This window comes from Columba livia, chromosome 5 (assembly GCF_036013475.1).
Source record: "Columba livia isolate bColLiv1 breed racing homer chromosome 5, bColLiv1.pat.W.v2, whole genome shotgun sequence".
Lineage (NCBI taxonomy): Eukaryota > Metazoa > Chordata > Aves > Columbiformes > Columbidae > Columba > Columba livia.
Window position 1 is genome coordinate 57,304,243 of NC_088606.1, and position 23,904 is coordinate 57,328,146.

General features: G+C 41.6%; 1 protein-coding gene across 4 annotated transcripts in view; it reads right to left on the minus strand.

Annotated features, from left to right (window-relative positions):
- Positions 1-3,670: 3,670 nt before the first annotated feature.
- The window catches only part of SCUBE2 (signal peptide, CUB domain and EGF like domain containing 2), a 44,376-nt gene continuing 24,142 nt past the window's right edge, over positions 3,671-23,904 (minus strand). For 3 of the 4 annotated variants that reach the window (XM_065066172.1, XM_065066173.1, XM_065066174.1), the window contains 8 exons: positions 23,477-23,632; positions 22,910-23,113; positions 14,142-14,309; positions 11,410-11,571; positions 10,071-10,268; positions 9,370-9,522; positions 8,153-8,232; positions 3,671-7,291 (listed from right to left, as the gene is read on the minus strand). In XM_065066172.1, the coding sequence (XP_064922244.1) occupies positions 7,139-7,291; positions 8,153-8,232; positions 9,370-9,522; positions 10,071-10,268; positions 11,410-11,571; positions 14,142-14,309; positions 22,910-23,113; positions 23,477-23,632 (1,274 nt within the window). In that variant the 3' untranslated portion in view covers positions 3,671-7,138. The remainder of the gene's footprint in view (positions 7,292-8,152; positions 8,233-9,369; positions 9,523-10,070; positions 10,269-11,409; positions 11,572-14,141; positions 14,310-22,909; positions 23,114-23,476; positions 23,633-23,904) is intronic. The other variant, XM_065066175.1, reaches the window with a different exon arrangement.

Consider the following 23,904-nt stretch of genomic DNA (forward strand, 5'->3'; position numbering starts at 1 on the left):
GCAAACAGTGCACAACTAAAGGACTTTTGGTACCTAGAAATGCAGATGTGAGGTGCGTTTGAAGCCTCATTTGCTCTTTTGCCTAACTCCATCTCTTTCCTGGTGTTTTGGGAGCATGTAGATGGACACCGAACTGCAAATTATGCCCAGCCTTGCAGATCCTACGGCAGCCCCCGAGGGCCGCCAGCACATGAACCAGCAGGCTCCTCACCAATAATGCTGGCCAGCACCAAGTGCCCCATGATGTCCTCACCCCACGCTGCCTGCTTTCTGCCCTGCCAACCCTTTTACAGCCCTCTAAGGCTCCCAGCTCCCAAGAATTCCTTGTCTCATCCTGAGCAAGCTCTGCTCCCCACCAGGCATGCAATCACAGAATGTCAGGGATTGGAAGGGACCTCAAAAGATCAGCCAGTCCAATCCCCCTGCCCAAGCAGGAACACCCAGATGAGGTTACACAGGAAGGTGTCCAGGTGGGTTTTGAATGACTCCAGAGAAGGAGACTCCACAAGCCCCCTGGGCAGCCTGTTCTGCTACCCTTACTGAGAAGAAGTTTCCTCTCAAATTTAAGTGGAACCTCTAGTGTTCCAGTTTGAACCCATTACCCCTTGTCCTATCACTGGTTGTCACTGAGAAGAGCCTGGCTCCATCCTCGTGACACTTACCGTTTATGTATCTGTAAACATTAATGAGGTCACCCCTCAGTCTCCTCTTCTCCAAGCTAAAGAGCGCCAGCTCCCTCAGCCTTTCCTCATAAGGGAGATGCTTCACTCCCTTAATAATTTTCGTGGCTCTGCGCTGGCAGCCGTGAGTAGAGCCCACTGTGCCCACCGTGCCCGGCATCCCAGTCCTCCCAAGTTTACATCCTGGGCCAGCTTGCTGCTTTTTTAAAACTTTCACTTACTTTTTCTGCCTAAGATTCATATTTTTTCCATTCTCCTTTCGTGACAGCTGTTGCACATACAGCTATCTTATTGTCAAATACATAATACATATATACACACACACCCCTACATGTGTGTATTTGACATACTTCTACAGTTCTCCATCTCCTGAACTTATTTCCAGATAGAGATTCTCTATCCAATTCACATCAAGGCTCCTGTCCATGCTTAGTATTTTCTTACCTTTTTTTCTAGCACAGCAAGCAGGGAAAAAAATGCACAAAAACCTGCATTCAGGCTACCACTTTTACATTTGATTCTGGAACAAAAGATAAAGCTTTCTCTAAATGTAGTTAAGCATAAACTTGCTCTGTACATAAGTGTTTCACGGATGTTTGTAGTATTCTTGGTATAACATGGAACACTTGAAAAAAGAACTATTAAACAACAAACTGCATTTCAAGTGATCCCTTCAGAATATTTCACCTTCCAGTGCAACTTTTTCTCTGATTAAAACCACGAACCCCTTATTTTGTGATCCCTAGAATCAACACAGACGGGAAATGTCATGGCAGATGATTAATATCCAGGTTTGTAAGTCTACATTGCCTTTTGAATAAACTTCCCAGTGAGAAAAAGAGGCTTCAGTTGCTTTAGATCAAGTTTAGCAGCTAGCCAGTATGACAGTTCCTAGTGAATTCTATATTTATACACACGTCCAATGAGGGAAAATATTTCAAGTTTGTGTTTTCTTACCTATTTTTTTCATTGTGTACTGAACAGGCTTTGCTACATGAACTTCAAAAAACTCTACTACTATTCAAAATACCTTTAATCAGAGCAACAGCTGCACTGAAATGTATATTTAAACAGAGAAATATTCTTTTTTTTTTTTTTCAACACTTAAAGTGGTTTAATAAGATAGTTTGAAAGAACAACTTGGAAAAAGTCATATGTAATTTGCACTGACTTGGAGGAAAACTAGATGAACTTAGCTTCTGAGAGTGGAATCTGTCTCCTGAATGCATTAACTCCTCCTGTTTTACCCACAGGTGTTATATTTGCATCCCTGCTCACGGATGTTCCACAGTGATAGCAGAACGCACGCTATGAAATGCAGAGCTCCACAACAGAGAGTAAAAATCTGCCTATGAGCAAAAGAACTGCACAAACTAAATATGCAGTAGTAAAGTGCGTTGTAGGACAGGTCAGTTCCAGGGATGTCTAGAAACAAAACTATTTGTACCCGGTCGTGAATTTGGCTCAAGTTCTTTAAGGAGTGTTTGTCTGTCTCCTCTAGCAGCAGCCTTGCACAAGCAACGTTTGAACAGAGCACCATTAGAAGGAAGATAGGAAGTATATGTACATTTTAGTTGTGACAGGTTTTACAGTCAGCATCTATTGCATTTACAGGATGACTTCTATATGTGTGATAGAAAAAGCATTTGCATTAAAGTTTATTTAATTCAGAAATATTTGTGGACCACTACCCTTGCATTCTCTTTCTAAGGATTATTGTAATACCATTCCTTCCTTCTTACCTGTATCAGACCTCTTCCGACTCTCCAGGTTTAAATAAGCTTCAAGTCTTGCTCTCTATATTCTGATACTACTTATTTTTGTGATGTAAACACCCAAAAGTCCCAGTCAGAATTTCAGCTCCCACTGTTCAGGGAGTTCACAAGATAGTTCATATTGACATTCCCTGCCCCAGAGGGTATCTGAGTGCTCATGTGTTCATCACTGCAACCATTGTGGCAGCATCCACAATATTGGGAAGAAATAAGAAAAACACAGTTTCTGCTGTGATTTTCCTGTAGTCATCATACTTTGCCATGACCTCTGTATTCCTGTATGTCATTTACTTTGCTCTCTTTTCCATATAAACCAATGTCAGACTTTTTCCAGGTAACAGCTGAATTAATACAGTTGTATCTTCCAAAACTGCACCAAATAAAGCTGGATGGCTACATTCAGTTTGATACAAATCAGTCCTTGTAACTATGATGAAAGAAAGGTAAGGGTCAAAAAAAAATTTGAATAAATGAAGGAGAAGATATTGGGATTATTTTTATAAAAGTTTGATATATTGACTACAACTAATAATCTCAATGCAATATCACAGAAACAAATACAGAACAACAGTATTAAAAATTACTATAGACCAACTCGTTTATAATTTCCCATGACCTAATTCTATTTTTTAATTTTAAGAAATTAAATCAGTGGATTTAATGAAAAGCTCTCATGAAACTATGGTGTAATCTTAACACTCTGGGAACTTGTGTCTTAACATGGGTTTTTACTTTGTTGAGGTGTTTTGGTTTATTATTTTTAAGTTTAAACAAGGAGGTTTGGGGGTTGTTCTTTTTTTTTTGGTGTTTTTTGTTTTTTTTTTTTTTTTAAGAAAAAATCAGATTAATCTACAAAGTAATAAAATACTTTGAAGTTACTTGAAGTAGTTATTCTGTCTTCATATAGCTGCTTACAATAGGCCAATCCAGCTCATCATATAGGAGATATTTTTAGCATAATTATTAGAATTATTATCAGGACAATTCTGATATTATACTAGCCAGAAATCTGTGCATCACTAAATGCATGAAGAATTCTATCTTTATGAGTATAGATGCAGGCTAATAATATATTACATGAAACAGAATTGTAAAGTAAGCAGGTGTTCCCAGGATAACGTCTATCAGCTGTGAGATAACTTGCTACACAACCATTAATTTTGTCACAAAACTATTATTTAGTATAGCAAAGACAACTAATAATAGTACCCAAGGTTTTCATGCAACTAAAAGTTCACTGGTTTATTTCTCTTATTAAGAGTAACAGTCTGAAACATTTTACATTAATTTACAATCATGAAAGAGATCCTTATGCTTATGTAGGTGACATTAAGTCATCCAGTTAACACTAGTAATTACTTCAATAGTTAAATTCTGTTTTATAAGGTTAAACACTTTTTCAGTCATTTGTTGCCAAAATATAACATCCATCTACAACCACACAGGAAGTAGAAATTAACATTTCTACAGAGCCACTACCATCGCTATGAAGATACAATGCCAAGTGTTAGAATGTTCTGCAACAGTTATCACTTCTCCCAAAATTTAAGATGGCAAAAAATTCCCTCTTCACTCTTTACTGCACACACAGGATCCACAGTAAAAGGGGAAATTTTGATTAATAATGTTAGATCAAGGGTAACAGAAGTGCTTCTGAGTCATTTACTTTTTATGTAGAAAACTAACGGGGCTGTGGAGCAAAAGGAAGGGCAAGGTTTTTCTCCTCAGCCCAGGCCTGTGCACTGACACACTCCTCTCCTTCCACAGACACCATGGGAACGGCCTGTGCACACGGGGATGATGGAGGAGCAAAGCTGAGACCCAGTGCACAGACTGAAGGTGAGGTGCTGGTCCTGGAGCAGCCATGCAGAACTGCCTGTGAGACGAGGTGCAGCGCAATGAACCCAGAGCTCACGTCAGTAACTCATGCACAGAGCAGGAAATCCCAGTTTAATCAATTAAAAATATATGGATGTTTCACAACTTTTGTTTTCTTGAACTGTTGTCGAAACCAATCACTCTGATTCATGTGTCGTTCAGCAACACGAAACAGAACTGTTCATATCTGCAGCCTTCTGAGTGGGGAAATACAGCAAGAACTGGGTTGCTTCCCATGGCAGAGAGCACACAGATCACAGCAAAGCTGCTCTGCTGGGCTTGGCCCAGAAGCTGGCACACCATGGTCCTCTCCTTCCAGTGCCCCACCAGCATGTCTCTAACTTGCCCATGCACCCTCGAGCAGATCTGCAGCATCTCGCCCATTTCAAAGTGCTCCATCGCCACACAGAGATGGTTGGTGAGTCATTGCAACTCACTGACACATGGCATCTGGCACAGGAAAGCCACAAACAGCAGAGAGGTAGGGGCTGTGCAGCCAGAGGGAAAGTATCTTGAAATACCTTCCTGGGATCTCACCACAACAGTGCGCTTTACCATACATAGCACGCCTGTCTCACCACCCTTCCTATTGTTTTGTCATCTCTTAGCCATTCTTATTGATCACACTGCTTCATACCTTTTTCCAGATAACTCCTGTCTTGTCTCCCCACTAAGGCATCACAGCCCCTGCTCAGGATGATGCACACCAGCCAGGAATGCTCGAGGACCTTTCCTTTTGTTCTGCTGATTGCCCCCCTGCCTCCCTCCTCCCCACCGACCCTGTTTTCTCCCCTTTGCTCCAGGCCTGGCAGCCCTGTTCAAGGAACGGGCACTCACCACTCTGCTACAGGAACCCACCTGCAGCTCTTGAACTGGAGCAGGAGCCTCAGTACAGCCAGCCAAGGGACTGTTCTCTCTCTTGGCAGCAACACAAGCCATTTCCCTCCTCTGCCCAGACCACCACAATTCTTTCTGGGCAGTAGCAAGAGGAATACAGCATCACATCACCCCATCCTGAGAGGTTCTGCTCCCAGCTGTGGCCTGAGGCTGCTGCCCCTCCCCATCACACCATAATCAAACCGTGTCCTCACCACAAGACAGGCTGCACTGCCTCACATGCCACCAAACAGGGCTGCCATGGTGTGACAGTTCAGCAAGGCTGCGCTTGGCAGTTTCATTTGCTCCTAACAGTGCAGGGAACAGATTCAGACCCCTGTTCTTGATGAGAGTTTCATCTGTCACACTGTGGACATGGTATTATTCACATACAACAGTTAAATACCACATACCAATGCAATGAACCCCAAGGAGATCTGACTCCACATCCTAAGAAAGGGAACATTCGTTCTGGCTACACAGCAGAATTTCAGTACCTTTCCTAAGGGGGCACACAGAAGAAGACTGGTCCGCCCCTGCACCGCTCAGCGCTGCCAGTCACCAAATGATGGAGGTTGTGAGTCCATCTCCAAATGAGTGGGACTGCGGCCATCTCCCTTTAGTACAGAACACCCAAAAAATACATTACACCCATGAAACAGTTTGTGTGGCCAGAGGACAGTGATGCAATTTTAGTGTGGAAAGAAAAGCACTGAGATAACAAAAACATTTTCATCAACACAGTGCTCCCTACAGGCCCTTTCAGAATAGCCTTCTCTCCTGTAAGAAACACAACCTGAGGAAAAGGACCCAGATTTTAGGAATCTTGAGCAGCATTTCACCATAGATGACTTTTGTGGCCACAGTCTGGTTGAGGAATATCTTTGCACATCTACTTCTCTCCAGCAAGTCAGCGAAAGCAGCTGTTCTCTGCTCAACAAGGTCATTGCAAGGTGCTCAGACAGGTAAAGGAACATAAGAATTAAGGCTCATTTAAGAGCCTTATACAGGTTTAAATCATAATGTGCAAGAATATAATATATGCAAAGCCTGCATTTAAAGTTGGGCTTGTGTGTTCAACTCTAGGTGCTCAGAGGACACCATCTTACACTACTTGGAAGAGCCAACACCTCATGCTGTCCCAGGCCTATGCACAGGGAGAGAGCACTGGGTTTTAATAACAAATCTGCTCTGTTGTAACACTTGCAGTCAGCCCAAAGTGGGAGAGTCCAGCAGGTCAGGGTCTCTTTTCCATTACTGTGGTGCCCTGGTTTTATTCTGGCATCAGTCAATTTAAGTCAACAGGTCATTAGCACAAACACAGTGTGATCAAGACCCAGAGCATTCAAACTAATATTCAACCTTTTGCTTATTTCTCTGTATGCCTCATACAACATGTCGTTCAGAGAAAAATTATACCTTGTGCAATTCTTGGATTCACTGGTTCAAACTAAAACTACTTCAATCTTAGCTCTGTATTTCCTGCATAGCAAAAGTTAAGAGAAACATCAATCTTGTTCTCACTTTCAGTGAGACCAAACATGAACCCAGCTTTCTTGAGGTAACATGTATTAACGGCAGCCCAGAGTTCATCCTAAACCACACTACTTAGCCTGTCTGTCGTCATTAGCTTTAAGAGTTACTGATGAAGCAACAGGGCAGAACTTTACAAACTTCTGCTCGGCATCACTCATTTCAGAGATCCGTGAAGTATCTGTGGTACCCAAAAGGCATTATCTGGAAAGGAATCAAAATTCTGTTCATCAAAATATTTATATTAGCTAAGAAAGCCAAACTCTGCCAAGAACGGACCTGGCAAGCTTCCCTGGAGTTTCTCTGCCAGTGTGTGTAACACAGAAAGCAGCCCCACCTACCACAACCCCTCTGTGCATGGCCAGGGCTGGTCAGTTTTTTGAAGTACAGTGCCAACTATTTGTAAGGCCTCAAAAATCTGGAAACTTTAGAGCGCAGCAGCCGAATGAAGGATCTTGGGAACATCTCTCTTGACTCTTGGGCTGTGTACTTGAAGTAGTTCTGTGGATGCGCCAACACATCAAACAACGCTTTTATCAGTTTCTTGTCCTAGAAAAAGGAAAACGGATTTACAGTAATTCCGCAGAGGAGTTAGGGGCATAAAAGATTATGGGTGTGTTACTTTTTACACTTTACTTTTCAAGTACTAGTGCTTCAGGGGCTCAGAAACTAGTGGATCAAGGCTGACATTGAGGCCACAGGGAAATCACTGAAGTTTCACATTTATCATTGCTGGCACCAGGATTTCTCCCCTCCTTATACTTCAAACAAGAACAGCAAACAAACAAACAAAAAATAATCAACACCAAAACCCACAAAAGAGACAAACACTGAATCTGATATTCAGCGAAAAAAGGCTCACTTGGGATGACATCCTCTCAACTTGCCCTTGCAACTGTCCCCTAAGTGAGGTCAGAGAAGGCAAATCAGTCAAAATGATCATTGCAGGGGAGTTGGACTAGATGACCTTTAAATATCCCTTCCAACCCAAACTATTCTATGATTTTATGATTCTAAATCCACAAAGAGATTTTTTTTTTTTTTGTAACACAGGGAGGAAAAGCCCTTGCTGATCTACAGGCTACAAACAGCAGGGCCAAATAGATTAAATCCCATGTCCCTCAGCTTGCCCCCCTGATTCCTTCCTGCACAATCTATGTGAGGCTCAAGGGGCTATCATCACCATAGAGTTTCCTAGTAGGTCTGATCCACCTTTAAACCCCCTGGACAAAGGGTCTCACATCCATTGCCCTGCACAATCAGGCTGTGCTGGATTCATCCTACTTCCCTGAAGCAGCATGTGCCTAATGCATCAAGGAGCAGATCTGCTGTGGAGAAGGATGAAATCTCACCACCACAAAACAGTGTCATTTTCAATCAAAACCAACATGTTTAGTGGAAGGAATATACCTTAAGTATTTCTTGATGATTTTCAGACGCATAAAGTCTACCATCCCGAACAATGTCTTCTATTAGTTCTTGATAATCCTCTATGGGGAATACACAAGACAGTCATTTGCAGGTTCACTTCACTTACATACTCAATACCTCCCTTGGTTACACATGCAATAGTTAGACGTTCTACCCAAAAAGAAGCAGGGGTACTTAGACCTCATATTAGCAGTCAAAAAATATTTTAAATGCTCTTCTGTAAAAAAACTAAAAATGCTGTTTATTGTGAAAACAGTGTACTCTGCTGAGCTGCCCAGCATCAATCTGTCAAAAACAAAAGAAATCATAATGTGCCTGGGGTTGTAGAGCATACTGTAACCAAGTCCCCGTTTCAAACCGACCGCACTGCAGAAACTCATCTGTGAACACCCACAACTTGTGACTTCTTTCTACAGTGAGAAGGGGAGGGGAAAAAAAAAAAAAAAAAAAAAAAAGGAAAAAAGAAAATAAAAGAGAAAAAAATAGGCAAGAGGAAGCTTTCTTAAAAGGCAAACCGCTAGTCAATCAAAATTTGAAATGCCTCAAAAGGAGAGGTTTCCCCTGAAAATAATCCTCTGTTGACAAAACTTTGCAGACCACAGCAAGGATGACTCCTTCACAATTAATCCACTGTTAATAGAAATGTGCCATTTCATTCTCACATCACTTATGCCAAAGTGCAAAGCCTTAGTTCCAGTTTCACTCCTGGTGAGTCTGACAAGGATAGGGTGAAACTCTTGCCCTTAAGCTTCTTTTCTAGATAGGTATTTTGCTATCTGGTATGAGATCACAGATTATAGCAGCAATACAGTAAGTCAGAGGCACTTTCGCTCTGCCCAGTTCCTAACAGTTCCCTGCTGCCACCTGAAGCAACTCGGAACTGGGAAGGCACAAAAATGCATAAACCCCAGATTCTCTCTCTGAGCTCTACGTTTTGGAGGCTGGAGCTCAGAATCCCAGGTCTTTGTTTAGGTCTGTGGAAGACTGGAAATACAGTGGCACTTAAGACTGCAGCGCAATGCAGAATTCCTTAAACTAGCTTTAAATGGAAACAGCTACTGGAAGTGGTCTCAGAGTGACACTGCTGAGAGTGCTGGGTTACCCTGCTGCTTAATGGGGTCGAGGAGCCCACAAGGAGTTCTGCACTGCTGCAGCTGCACTAGTCCACATCAGCTCAGCTGCTCACATCCGCTTACCATCATACGTTACATAGGGAATTTGGAATCCTTTGGCACTGTTCCCTTCATTCGACTTGAACTGGATCCACAACTTCTTAGACCTAGAAGTGAAAGCTATAGGGCGTTCGTAGGTTTGGCAGGTTTCATACGTGGTCACTGAGTTGGAAGAAGCTTTCAAAGAAAACAGATAATAGGCAGTTATCTGATAGTGCTTCATACTAATGAACAATTACAAAATAAGTTAAACTACCATGACGAGAAATGCTTGCTAGTGTTGAGGAAACTCCTCAAAAAGTGGCAGGCCATCCACTAGTGATTTCTTGGTCAAGGAATATATTTCTTTTTTTAAAAAAACACATCTACTGTTTGACGGACATGCTTATACTAGAAACTGAAGCTGTTTATTCACACATCAGGCACTTGTAGGGACTAGCAAGCATCTCCTCTTCCCTAACCCAAGCATAATTCACGACTAGTTAGCTTGAACCATCTACCCCTTCTTGATGATATTTCAGAGTTCACTGAAACATCAAAGCCTTGTACCCTTACTTCACCTGAACCTATGGAGCAGCACTACCAAACACAATTTCTCAATTTTTCATTTAAAGAACTTTCTGCTCTCAAGTAGAGGCCAGCCAGGCTGCACGTAATTCATGTAAACAGCAAGGCATGTGAGAAACCTGTGTTGCCAGGTGCCTCAGTAGATATTTCAGACTTACAGCTTTTTCGCATCACCAGGTAGTCTCCACACTCATCTTCTATCGGTAGAAATATTTCCGGAACCACAATCAGAATACGGCGCTTTGGCGGTGGGTTAATATTCCAAGTACACTCACTGTTTGCAGGGTAGTCCCCAGGATAGTTTGGTGATTCGATATATCCAGTGTAATCCCCCAGTTCACCTCCACAGTGCCTATCTGAAAGAGCAACAGAGTGTGCAGGACGTTAGAAACGGTACATGGGTGACAGACACACAAACTTTTCTGTTCCCATCTGATGCAGGCACAGTTCTCTTTGCCAGCTTCACTTCACACTGCTGCCTGCTTCTGCCTTTGTGTTTTAACCAATGCTGAGACATAATTCAGACTAGTCCCTGGTAACGCAGCAGGTGCATGGACCAAGGCACAGACGAGCAGCAAGGCAGGTGTAAGAGAACATAAAAATGCTCAAGCAAGGATGCTCCACTTGCTTCTTCCAGACAGAATGGGTTTATAGAAGCACCAGCTGAAGTCTAACCGGATTTTATGGTGCTCTGCTGAGGCACCGTGCCTGCAGCAGCACAACCCAGGGAGCACAGCAGCCTTTGCTCTGCACACTGGCAGTAAGAGAGGGTGAACCCCAGTGCAGGATCCTGTGGTCCCCACATCTGTGTGACATAAGGGTCTGGGCACTACAGCACCATAACAGTGATGTGTGAGTATGGACATGCCCAGGGAATGGATTATTTGAGAGACATGCAGTTCCCAGAAACGTATTTCTATGTACGTGTGTGTGTATATATGTCTGTGTGTATGTGTTTCCAGAGGTTCTTCTGAGCAGTTGCCTCTTTACCCACCATTTTTGCCCTTTATTTTACCCTGAGCTTCCCACACTACAGCTACCATAATAGAGAACAGTGGCTTTCTTTGTAATTGCCTTTCAAAGGTTGTTATGAAGAAGAAATGGTTACCAAAACTATTAAGTTTTGTGAGTGAACTTCTATTCCTTTTAATAGAAGAGAAAGAAATCAGGGTGCTGAGAACACGAACTCTGTCTGCTCTATCAGGGAAAAAAGATTTAATAGCAAGAACTAGAGAGACCCAGCACCAGCTGGCAAAACAATCATCACTTTACCTTAACAAGAATGATGGAACCACTCTGCAGAAATGGTCTCTCATGGACCTCAGTAAGCCATGTGGGATGAGATGCAGGCAGGCAGCAAAAGAGGAGCAACAGCACTGCTTCTCTCCAAGCTCCCTGGAGCAAAGCTAAATTTTGCCCTTAGGGCCACTATGAACATTAAAATGATCCAGTCTTTTCATTTGTAATAGATCATCAAAACCATCTTGTTATACTTACTTTTGCACTGTGTTACATTTGTTGATCCATCAAAATCAGTAGTGGTGTTTCCAGGGCATGAAATGCAGTAATTTTGTCCAAACTCAGGCTGGTATGTCCCAACTGTGCAGCGAATACACCGATGAGTTGTGGTATTATAAAAATGGCCAGGTGAACACTGAACTGGAGAGCAATTAAATATGCAGCACGGTTTAAACATCAGAACATGACTTTGTGCATTTTTATAGGATTTATTATAATTTTAATAACTGAAATGCCAAATTCATAAACTATGAGGGCAATAACGCAGAGGTAAATTAAAAGATTTTAATTTATCTGGTCACTTTGTGCAAATTCAAATATCCCAAATGCAACACTATAGAGTGTTTCTGTGTAGAAGCCATAACAAAAGATATGGGGGAGTGAGTATAACCATCATGATTTTGTGACACTGAGCAGAATAACGTGTTACCAATTGGTCTTGCCACTGACATTTGACTTGGAAGATGATTAATATGTAGAAACACTAACTAAACCTTTCTTTCCTGACAGTTGATGTGCACTGGCAGCATGTACACTGCTGCTGCATCCTAGTGAGCTCATCACAAGCAGACAAGAAAGACCCTCGTCCTCTACAAGTGGCACCTTGCATCAAGACTGGTGTCTAAACTTGTTTATCAACTTCTGTCATGATCACACACTCTCTGGCAACAACAGGCCATGACTCAGGGTGCAGCCACCTCCACCAGATCTGCTGCTGCTTTATTTCATCATGTCACACCAGTCGTCATATTAGCTTGACGTACAAGCTACAGCCCTCACAGGGCTTGCTGAGAGCAGCCCCTGCTCCACCAAAGCAAGGAGGTGCTCTTCACCCCACTCCGACACACAAACTCTTTCATAAGCATAACAGATTTTATGGAAGGTTTAGACATGAGGTAGACATGCACAGAGAAAAAAAATCCTTTTCTAGCAGGCTTGCAACTGTTTTTCCAGTTCCTTGCATGCAACAGGAAAATTTTCTTCTCTCATTGCAATCTAAGAACACAGGACCCCAAACACCTTTGCTTACATCTGTAATATGCTTCTTTTAATTGGATTTTTCTTATCTAATCTGCATCTATGCCCATCATTATCTGTACTGAAACCTGACAGAAAGCAGTCAAGAGCATCAGCCATATATTATCTTTGCTCTTAACTCCATCACCATCTTGATTCTTTTTCCTTGTGGGACTAAAAAAAATTAAAACAAAGTATTTTCCTATTCTTTTTACCTCATTTGGCAACTTTACAGCTCACAGCTCAATATCAAAATAATTTACTACCTTGCCTGTAAAATGTAGTTTTCTGTGCTGCACAGTCCCTTTTTTCCATCCCTTTTAAGCTCTGCTTACTCTCAAATAACTCTGGTCTTGTTGAGCTTTGTATTTAGCTGGTTCAGCCTGGAGCCCTTCCCTACATGCTCCACCCACCCAATCCAAATGCTTCAGACACAAGTTCCAAATAGTTCTTGCATCTGTGATTCCATGTCTCATGCGGCCTCTTCCACAGGCAAATCCCTGAGCTCTTCATTCCAGTTAATACAAAAATATCCTTTAATCATCACTCTGATTTGAGCACTGAACCTCATTTGTAGACCTGTTTTTGTTTATGTTAAATAAAACTGAAGTCAGTTCTTCTTACCTTGATCCATGGTTTATAGCACAATTTTTAGTGCTTTAACTTTGCAAAATTAAGTATGAAAAAAACAGCACGGATTCAGTGATTCTTCACTGAAGAACTCTATTAGCTATCACATTATTACCAGTAATATTAATTCTGCAACCATACTGCAAGATTATTCTATTATGTTGCAATTCTCAATAGTAAACATATCTTAACTGACACTAGAGAGATCTCTTAATCTAAACCACCACCAAATGTTTGCATTGGGACCTTATTTCTATCCCTTATTTCTACTCTACGGTAATACATTTTCTATTAACACTTTTTCTTCAGGTGATTTTGATAAAAGCAATGTTCTTTTACCCACGCTTTAAGACACTGAGCAAACCATTATATCAATTAATATATCCTCTCTCTCCATGGACACATATTTTTATCAGTGTTTTCAAAGGCAACTTCATAGGTGTCCTTCAGCTTTTTACATTTTAGATAACTAAGGTGCTAACAAAATTTCTTTGTTCTTAAAGATACGATCCCCACCTGATTTTCAGTCCTGTGAGGAAAACCTTGGGAGCCTATTGCACGGCAGCTCCAGTGGGATGAAGTTTAGAGGCTGCCTGAGGTACTGCAAAGCTGAATTGTTAACTTTTTAGGTATATCCCAAGCCATCCAAGCCAGTTTCTCATTATGAACATGAAAAAACTATTTTCTTAGTTATACTGCAGGACTGAATTCCCTCCTTCGCATTTTCATGTTGCTGCTGTGCAAAAAAACAAAATAAGGCATACTGCTCTTGATTTTTTTTTATTGAGACTTCATTTTTCTCCCTGGTGTTCCTTTCTATGACTTCACTGACCAACTTCCATGTATCTCCTAACTCCTCTTCAGGGCTTGTATAAAAGTCAGTTATAAAAAGAAGCGAGGCTTTATTGAGTTTCCTGGTAGCCAGGCCAGGCAATTGTGAGAGCCTTGGAAGGAGAGATCCTTGAAAGGAGAATGGCCCTTCTTTGAATGCCCCACTTGCAGCAGCAGCAGCAATTACTTTTGCCTCAGAGCAGTACAGTTCATCAAATAAATCTTGACCTTACCTTTGGTCTCACAGTCCTGAAAGAAAGATGCACCGCTATGTCTTGTTGTTAGACCTCCTCCGCAAGGAAAGCAGGATACTCTCCCAGCTTCGGGCTGGTAGGTTCCAAGGGGACATGGCAGACAGGGCTTGAAGCCATCAGGAGAATATTCACCTGGTGAGCACTGATCTGGAAGAGGAAGACCACACCTGTTTCAACCTGTATATTATAGGTGAAGGTACATTAATGAGCCTGGGCATGACCTGAAACCCCATGGTGAAAGTGCTCTCCTCTTTGCTTGGGAAGTGGGAGCCAGGGTTTCAGAACTGAATGGTAGCAACAGACAGAGCTTAATCCATGCAATATACCCCCTAAAACTGAAACAGGCACTGGTAACCTCTGGTGCTGGCGAGCTCTTCTGTGAGCTGGAATGGATTTCACACCTTGTTGCAAGCCCACTGTGGGCACTAGGCCTGTCCAGTACTCCCTGTTAATCTGTACAATGCAATTATGTAGTGATTATCTCTGCTTTCTAGCTAAAGAACTCTTGGACCCCTCGCAAGTGAAATAATTTAGTACTAACATGCCAAAAATGTACTTCCAGATTTCTACAAGTATTTTAATCTTAATTACTGAATATTCATACTTCATAACCATTAAGGTTTTCACACAATTCAGTAACACCAAGCACAAACAGTAAATGTGCAAATTCTCTAACTAAACACTATACGTGCCCCGAAGACTTTTAAAGGAGAAATATTCTTGCCATTTTTCTGATACTGGATCTTGAATAATGATTATCTGTGCGCTGGATTGCCGTGTTCTCTATGGTGCATAGATAGCATTAACTAAATCTGACAGATTTTACTCAAAGATACACCTCAATGTTATCTAACAAGCCTGGGAATATTTAGGGGTATCTCAGAAAAATTCCGTTCTTCAAGCTTTTCACAAAAGAACTGATTTCAGTGCCAGAATTTAATGATTACCCTGCTCTGGAAGGCACAAAATACTGTTGCAGTTGTTCAGCTGTGCTGAAAAATTCTGTCCTTTTAAAGACCTGTTACAATAATAAACTGTTAGTTTTAGTTTATAGCTGAAATAAATCATTCAGTGAATAGCTGTTTTGTTAGGAAGTTAAATTGGCCTTGGCTTCATTTCAGGATATATGACTAACAACAAGCAGGGCATTAACTACCGGTCATGATCAATGATGAAGAATTTTGTTTATGGCTGATACACTGAGTGGAATAGTGAGTGTTCCTCCTTAGCTTAAAAATAAAATAAGCAGGTTAAGCAACACTCTGTAGGTTATCAACAAAAAGTAGTGAGGAAGGAGATAGTCTTAGATCTTGGTTTTAGCTTTTTCCACCACACATCACTTCTGCTTTCATAAGGACACACATTCATTTGCTCCCACACTTTTCAAGCCTTTCTTCATTTTATAAACATTTCTACAGAACACTCATCTCTGTACTCTTTGTGCAACTCAACAAACATGAATGAATTAAGGCTTTCATTGCAGCACTCCTAATAAGGTAAGGAAAGAATACTATTTACAGTTCCATGACAAGGAAAGACAATCCAGGTTAGTAAAGGTGATTTTGAGAAGTGGCTACTGACTTCAGAAACCCAGAGGCAATGGAAAGACCAGCACAAATCTCCTTCCCTCAAAAACTCTATGGCTCCATGAAAAATCAGGGCTCTGAGTAGTCTCAACAGAGGCTATTTGCCCCCTGCTGTCTCCCCTTAAATTGCATTTTTCCCTTCATTTTAATCCTGCCTCAAGTTTGGGCTTCTTTGGTTTTGCATTGGAGGAGCATGTGCATCTTTGCTTTGTTTTTGTTTTGAACAGGCTACTTCACATTGACACATGTAAAACCATACATATTCAACCTTAAAACTGTACTTCGCGTTTCCTGAACTTGTTCAGAGTCCAGCATAACAATAAGCCAGCTAACAGAGCTCAAAGGAAACCTGTCCTAGGCAGGAACCAAGCCCACAAATTAAGTGGAAATTTCACATTTGAGAACTTATCCCATCAGATCTCTCTTGGCAGCTTTATCATCTCCACCTTACTTGCCTTGAAACAGCAGGTTGTAAAACTGTAGAGCTCCCTGTGGAATAAAACTAAATCTTCCAGGATTAGTTAGCAAAGTGTCTAATTTTTGAAAATTTGCATTGAGGAAGTAAACTTAAAAATATCTCCTCAAACATCAGCGAGATCCTTAACATGGGGTATTCTGAGATAGGGCAGAAGCATCAGATGGTCTGTTTCTGTGCCTTCCCTCCACATTGAGACACACTGTGAGCTCCAGCCAATCTTTAGTTTCCAGGATTCTGAGTACTGGGGCAAGAGTCCCAAGTTATTTGTCTTTCCTCATCCTATTAAGTTTTATTAGGGTATAAACCATAAATCTCTCATTTGCCATCATAGTATATTCCCACACTTCAGCTATCTAGCAGCAAGAAAAAAATATCATACTGCTAACACTTTGTGTCTGTGGGTTCAAAGCCAAATTAGGTGATCAGCAGCTAGACTACTAGATAAAGTGCAAGGTGATACAAACACTATATTTACACAAGTATTAGAACTGATGAACTGTCAGGACAGGCTGGCAGTTGGTTTTGACTTTGCTTTGTGTTAATCTCAGGTCCATTAAGCTGCACCAGAACTACACTTCACCTGCTTCAGGCCCCACTTCCCTCTTGTCTTCCACTTGCAGCGGCTGCCCCGAGGATGATCAGGAATGCCTGTGGCAGGTCAGCAGGACAGTAGGCTATGCCTGCGACAGAGCCCACAGAAGAAACACAGGGCTGAGACAGTGAAAGGCAGGAACTGTGTAAAGAGTCAACCTTGGCCAAAAAAAAAATAAAATTTGCATCTGATCTGTAACAATCTATTCAAGTATTTAATTTTGATTTTCCTAAAAGTTGGCAACAACAAAAAGAAAACTGTAAAAAAAATAAAGTCCAACTAGCTACCACCACTGTAATAGGGCGTGCAAAACCAGCTGAATGAAGTTACGTACAGTGTGGCAGCTACTGTCATGAACTTGCGTGGAGAAAGAAAAGGATCGAGTGGGAAGGCAGAGGACAGGCTGTCCCAAACACGGAGAGAAAGCTATGTAATGACTACTTAGCTCTTTCAGTACAAACCACTGCTCAAAAACATCTGTTTGGGCAATGGCATATTGCTGGAGACAAACCAGGCTGAGAGAGGAGTCCAGCCAGACGAGCAATGGGCTTGTTCTCTCTGTGTCCATGGGGTTTGGGTTGACAGGACACCACCACCGCAGTAAGGAAAGGGCTGTCCACTCTGCTCAGAAATGACTTCAGATCATTATCACAGAGCAGGAGAGGGGAACACTAGCTGCTTTGACAACAGAGGTCACTGTTTTATGAAGTAGCATATGTGGTGTTGCTTCCTGGAACTGGAGAGACTAGGCCTGGCTGGAACATAGGCCTGTGAGGGTACTCCACACATATTCGTACCTGACATTACTACATTTAATAATGAATCTCATTCTCAAGGCTGTTAAGCAGTCATGGTCAATTTGAAATCAGTGAGACCTGACAAAAGCAAGAAACTCTGGATAAAGTTTATGAAGTATATAAAATATAGAGACTGGAAAAATTAAATATGAAATATTGCACTGCCTAGAAAAATTTATAACCCTATCTTTCCCCCACTATGACTTCTGAGACACACCAAACACTTCAAGCCTTAATAGATCTTATGTGAAAAGAGGTAAATACATCCAGATACAGATTTAGCTATTTATAGTGTAATGAATATTCATTATTCAATACAAATATTAAAATTACTCTAAGTGATGCACAAGCTTTAATGCCTCAAGCTCTTAAATAAATTGGTTTCTTCACATGACTACATCAAACCAAGATTTTTGAAGTAGTACAAGTGTCCAGACCATTTGATCCACAAACACATTCCCCATAAACTTCTTCCAGTTCCTCTCCATCTTCCACCTAGAGATGTTCCAAACGCAGGAACCCCATCTAATGCTACTGGAGCACAGAGCAAGGGTAAGGAAGAAAGCCTGTTCAGGAGCTCACAGCACTCACAAGGGCCCAATCTAGAGTAACAAACAGACTTGGTGCTAGGTTCAGTTATAGTAACATTAATTATAAGGACATCATGTCAACACAGAAATCATCGCATGGAAATCCACAGGACTGTGCCCAAAATTAGGATTATACAAACAAATGCTGTCTAGAGAAAAAACAACAACAACAAACACCCAAACAAACAAACAAAAACCACCACAAAACCCCACCCTCTAATAGTTCAAACTTTTCCTGTCTCCTGTTTAAATGAAACCAAATAAGTTTGAGCTTCATTTCACAAAACTAGAAACTGCATGGTCCCATCTGACACATGGGAAATACCCAGTTGAAACAAGATCTGAAGATTTGCAAATAATGCCATTAAATCAGAATTCCACCGGCTTGGCTTTGCTCTTTTTTCAGAAACCTGATTGTTTTTCTCCAAAAGAACAAAAGAACCAATTGCTTCTAGTAGACTTCATTTCTGCAGCCACTGTCTGTCTTTGTCTTCAATACCCATTAAAAACCCAGTCTTGAGTCTCATGCAGCTGTTTTAAAGAAAAAAAGTGACAGCTTTTCTGATGCAAAAACAAGAAGAAAGGAGGGGCTGGGGAGGGGAAAGAGGGGACCACAGGGAACCAGGATTAACAGTTACAAAGACATTTAAAGGCTCTTCCCCTCTTTTCAACACATTAGCCTTTGAGCATCTGCTCCTATAGACAAATGCTGTAGTATCTCAGTGGCTGAGAAGGTGAACCTCATAAAGGAGGTCATGATCCACCAATTCACCATTTTCTTAAGAATGATGCCTTGACTTTATAAGGAAAATCATCAACAACTGATGCAAATTGCTTCTGAAGCAGCATCCTTGAAGTTATTGTGTTCTAGTGGTTCACACATTTAGGTCACATGAGATGGTTATGCACCCTAAGGATTTATGTCTTAAATCTATGGTTGTCAGAGCAAGCAGCTTAGCAGAAAAATAGCACCCTTTCTCCCATTTGATAATTCATTTCTTCTTGTCAGATTTTCATAAAATTGTAATAAAAACAAACAAAAAACCAACCAAACAAAAAACCACAAACAAACAAAAAAAAACCAAAACCCCCAAAACACATAAAATTAAAACAAAAAAAAACAAAAAAAAACAAAAACAAACAAAAAAAAAACAAACAAACAAAAAAAAACCCACAACATTTAGTTCTCTGTTGTATAACACAACTATTAATTTTAACAAGTGCAAAGGCAGGCAGCACTTTGCTTTTCTTTTTAAATACTTCTCATACTTTTACAATGCCAGTATCCAGTATCATACCACACCTAAATGTTGAGATGTGGTTCATCATTTTATATGAAATGTTAATATTTTATTTGCATCCTCAGAACTAAAGGGACAAAACTGCTGAATGCTGAGCAATGAAATGCATCAACCCCTCTCGCACAAGATAAAGCTGCTCAGCATTGACATCAGAGCAGTGCCTGTCCCAGAGCAGCTCATCTTCACTGTTCTCTGAAGTGACAGCTCTTTGGATGAATCCACTTATGACTACCATGCAGCAAGGGCATGCTCACACATCCTTTTATACAGCGATTGCAGGGAATGGTGCTTTTCATTGCCTTCTTCCCTCTCTTAAAAGTATTCATGCATCCAACACAAAAAAACAACCAATGGAACAGGCAAGGTGCACTTTCAACTCAGTGGGATGTGATCAAGGTATGACAGAGTTTTAAGCAGTAGAAAAAGCACCTAAATTGCTTGTTTCTCCCTCAGTGGAAAGTGCCTGAGGGCAATAGGGTCCCAACAGATATGAACTTCTTCTCTTTCAATACGGAGGTTTCTGGTAAATCAGATTCTTATAAGGAATTTCTAGTATTTCAACAGTTGGTCTTTGGCTATTAAATCTGTCTAATGTCTAGCTCATACTGGAGAATGAATACTTTGTGTCAGGCTAGTGAATGAAACTACATTCTCCCCAGGACAAATCTCCTCTCCAAGGATGCAGTATTTCCAGCATCCTCAGATGGTTCATCTAGTCTTGAAGCACTGCCATTCATATGCATGGCTTTTTTTACCATAAGATTTATTTCAGTGTGGAAAGATCACAGTCCTGCTATGAGAATCCAGTTCTCTGGGAACACTGATGAAGGTTCCATTTTGCTATATGCATTTCCTGTGATATACATTAGTAGAGACCTACTGCTGGTTGTTCTTTGGAAGCCATTCACAGGAATTAATCAATGTGAGCCAATGCTAAATACGCTTACTCATTGCTGTAGAGCTCACACATAATGAGGCAGATAAATGTGACACTTGAACTTTTAAAGCATCAGAAAATCCCAAACAGAACTGTACATTAAACAGCAAACTTGAAATAAAATATGCTAACCCTCAGAACTGGCACTTCCCTTTTAGTATCAACAGCTGTTTTAAGAACAGCAGAGACACACATGCAACCATTCTTCGTACTAAGAATGTTCCTTCCTGCTCAGCTGGTCAGATGAGTGAAAGCCCTTTGCCAAAGTTCTCTGCCTGCCCAGAGACCACATCCACCACCTGCACCGAATCCATCTGCTGACCTTGTATCTCTTGCTACAGAGTCACTTTCTCCCCAGAATCATGAGCATGTCTAGAAAAGCAGGACCCCACTCCTGTCCAGAAGTTTTTGGCAGCTCTGCAAAAAAATCTGATCAAAACAAAGCAAACAGGACAATCCTGACTCTCCCACACACATCCCTGCGCTAGCTTCTTCCTCTTCCACACTGTTCCCAGTCCATTCTCTTCTCCCCAGTCTGTTTCTCAACTCCTGACTTTCAGTCAAAGCAGCAGCAACCACCCCGTGCTGCCTTCACCATACACACTGGGACAATCAGCTTTTTCTAAGGAAATGAGGCGTACATAACAACACTGCCTCTGTGTGTGCTTTTATGTCCCCTCAGCAGCCAGTGAACGTTCTGTCCAACTTCCAGCAGTTTGACCAAGGATGCAAGGAGGCTTCAAAGGTACTAAGTTTCTGTATGCTTAATGTAAATAAGTAGGGAACACGCAAATAGAGGAGAGAAACCTTCTTAAAGCCCATGCAAGCAAAAGGCCGTAGTGCAAGTTCCACCTCCTGCTTGATCACAGCAGATCTACACAAGGACATGGTCTGAATAGTTCAGCTGAAGAAAGGAAGATTAATTTAGTGATTGCACCTCTTCAGACACAAGAAAATCAAACCATAAGGCATGAGACCCCCAGGGAATCATAACTTCTGGTTCCACTGCTCACAGTGGAACTGTTCAGTGTCTAGAGCAACCTGTGGCACCAATTCAGCAACAGAAAAGGTTTGACTTTTCCAAGTTGTTCTTCTAAACATTTGTCTTCATACGCTCAATGTCTGTTTCAAACAAGGACAGACTATTTGTGCTCACCATACCAAAGAGTTTTCCAGGCATTCTCCCAAAACCCTCTTTCTCTCTGAACTAGCACAGAAATGTCAGGTATGCTTCTCATTTGTAATGAGAAATGAAACTGGTTCCACAGCTACCAAAAAAAAAAAAAGCCAAAATTGTCCCTGTTGTTCCAGTTCCTAACTGTAACTCACATTGCCTTATCTACTTGCGGTCTTTCTAGAATACTCATTGCTGGTTTTTCCAGTTGAAATCACACATGGCTTGAAAGCTATACTGTGCTCTGTACAATGGACCCAGGCAGTTTTTCAAAGCCTTCCTCAAGCATCCAACACAACATCTCGAAAACATCCATGCAAACTCATCTTGGTGAGCTTTCTAAAGTTTTTCAGACTTATTACAATGTTACAAAAGAGAAAAAAAAGAAAAAAAGCTTACAGCTTTTTCCAACAGAATTCCTGAGTAATTCCCTAGTCTGCTTGCTCGCACAGATGTTTTAAACACCACCAATTCATTTTTATATTCTACGAATCCAAGTTTTTCCAGAGTTAGCAAAACTGGATTGGAAAATGTATTCTGGGGCTGAATGGGTTGCTGCTGGAAGATGTACTAATTCAGTCTGACAGCCATTTTAAAGGCTTGCTGCTTCACAAAACCACCTACGTGCTGCCTACCCTCTGCAGCCGAATTAGCCGCCACGGTTGTTAGGTCCCCGTTAAGATAACATCTGACCCCTCTCCTTAACTTTTGTGCTTTGGAAGCATTTAGTATGGGCTGCATTATGGTTGTTGCCCTCCAGTGCCATGATAATTAAGGCTTTTCTGCATAGTGGCCTATAAAACACCTATTCTCCATTAATTTATAACTCTGTCATGAGGATTCTCTGAGACTCAGAGCTTAATCAGCAAAGAGAATGCGGCTGTATCAAATTCTGCTCAGCCTTTTCTTTGGAACAAGGGAGGGATGAAATCTTCACAAGTTCAGAAACACAGTGTTACACTAGATATTAGACGTAGTCTTAAAAATAACACTGGTGATGTCAAGGCCTTTGGTGCCTGATGTTACGGCCACATTTTCTTCCTTTGAGCTTACTGTAGGCTGTGCATCAGCCACAACTAAGCACTGAGCTCTTGTTCTACTCAATAACACAGCGATTACCAACAATAAATACATGGAGGGGCACATGTCAGTAGCACAAACAGCAACCCCTACTTCTTCACACACAGCCCACCTCCTGGACAAGCATCCCGTGATCTGCCCCCAAGCTCACCAGACCTGAGCAAACCAGTAAAGCACACATGATGGTTTGTTCCTAATGTACATTTACTTACCACATCGGTTACCCACGTGCATCTGTCCTACACCACAGGACTGCTGCGGCTCCGAGAGCTTGAGAGATTTCCTGGCCACTTCATGGTCCATGCCAGAGACACGAACACGGAACTGATCCCTGTTGACTGTTTTCCGCAGGGTTCGAATGGTTTTACGGAACCTCTTTTCAGTCTTTTTCCGAGCACAGCGCACATCACATGTGTCTGAAAAGTATCGAGGATGAAAGCTGCTGTAAGTGTCCACGCACAAAAATCCACCTAATTCAAAAGACCAACCAGTGCAAACCACTGAGAAAGCAATTCTGTGAACAAGTCTGAAATCCTTGAGGAAAACACCTCCAAGTCAGAAGAAAATTAATCAGACCACAAGACTTTAATCTATGGGCAGCTCTTTGATCTTTGAAACTACCCCCACCCCCTCAGCCTTTTTTAAACAGTAAAAGTCATTGCAAAACAGGAGATACTTTTTATTATCATTTTGCATACAGATAGAAGTGAAAAATACAGAAATTAAGGAGCAAGTGGCAAGAAGCTTCAAACCGCACCTTGGATTATTTTCCAACCAACCTGTCACCTCCTTTCGGCTCGTTTCAAGCTCAAAGTCCGCAGTGATAAAAATTTCTCTAGTAGCTGTCAGTCTACTGAGGGCTCCATGAACTTTCTTGCCAGAGCTGCACGTTAGGTTTACATAGTGGAAGCTCTCCATTACGGAATTATGTCTCTCTGTATGAACAGAATTAAAGGAAGCAACAGCTTGGCCAGCTATGTCATGGAACATACATCATCCCATACAGCTGGGATGAGACTGTGGCATTGCAGTGGGTCTGAGGCACCATTCAGTGCCCAGCCCGCTCCCCCTGGCTTTTGCCAGCACGTTCTCATGAATTCCCTTTGCACCGTGCAACACATCTGAAAAGCATGATGCTGCCTGCACCGGGCAGGCTACTTGAGGGCAAAAATTGGGCACTCACATGAACCTGTGAAAAACTGGTTAG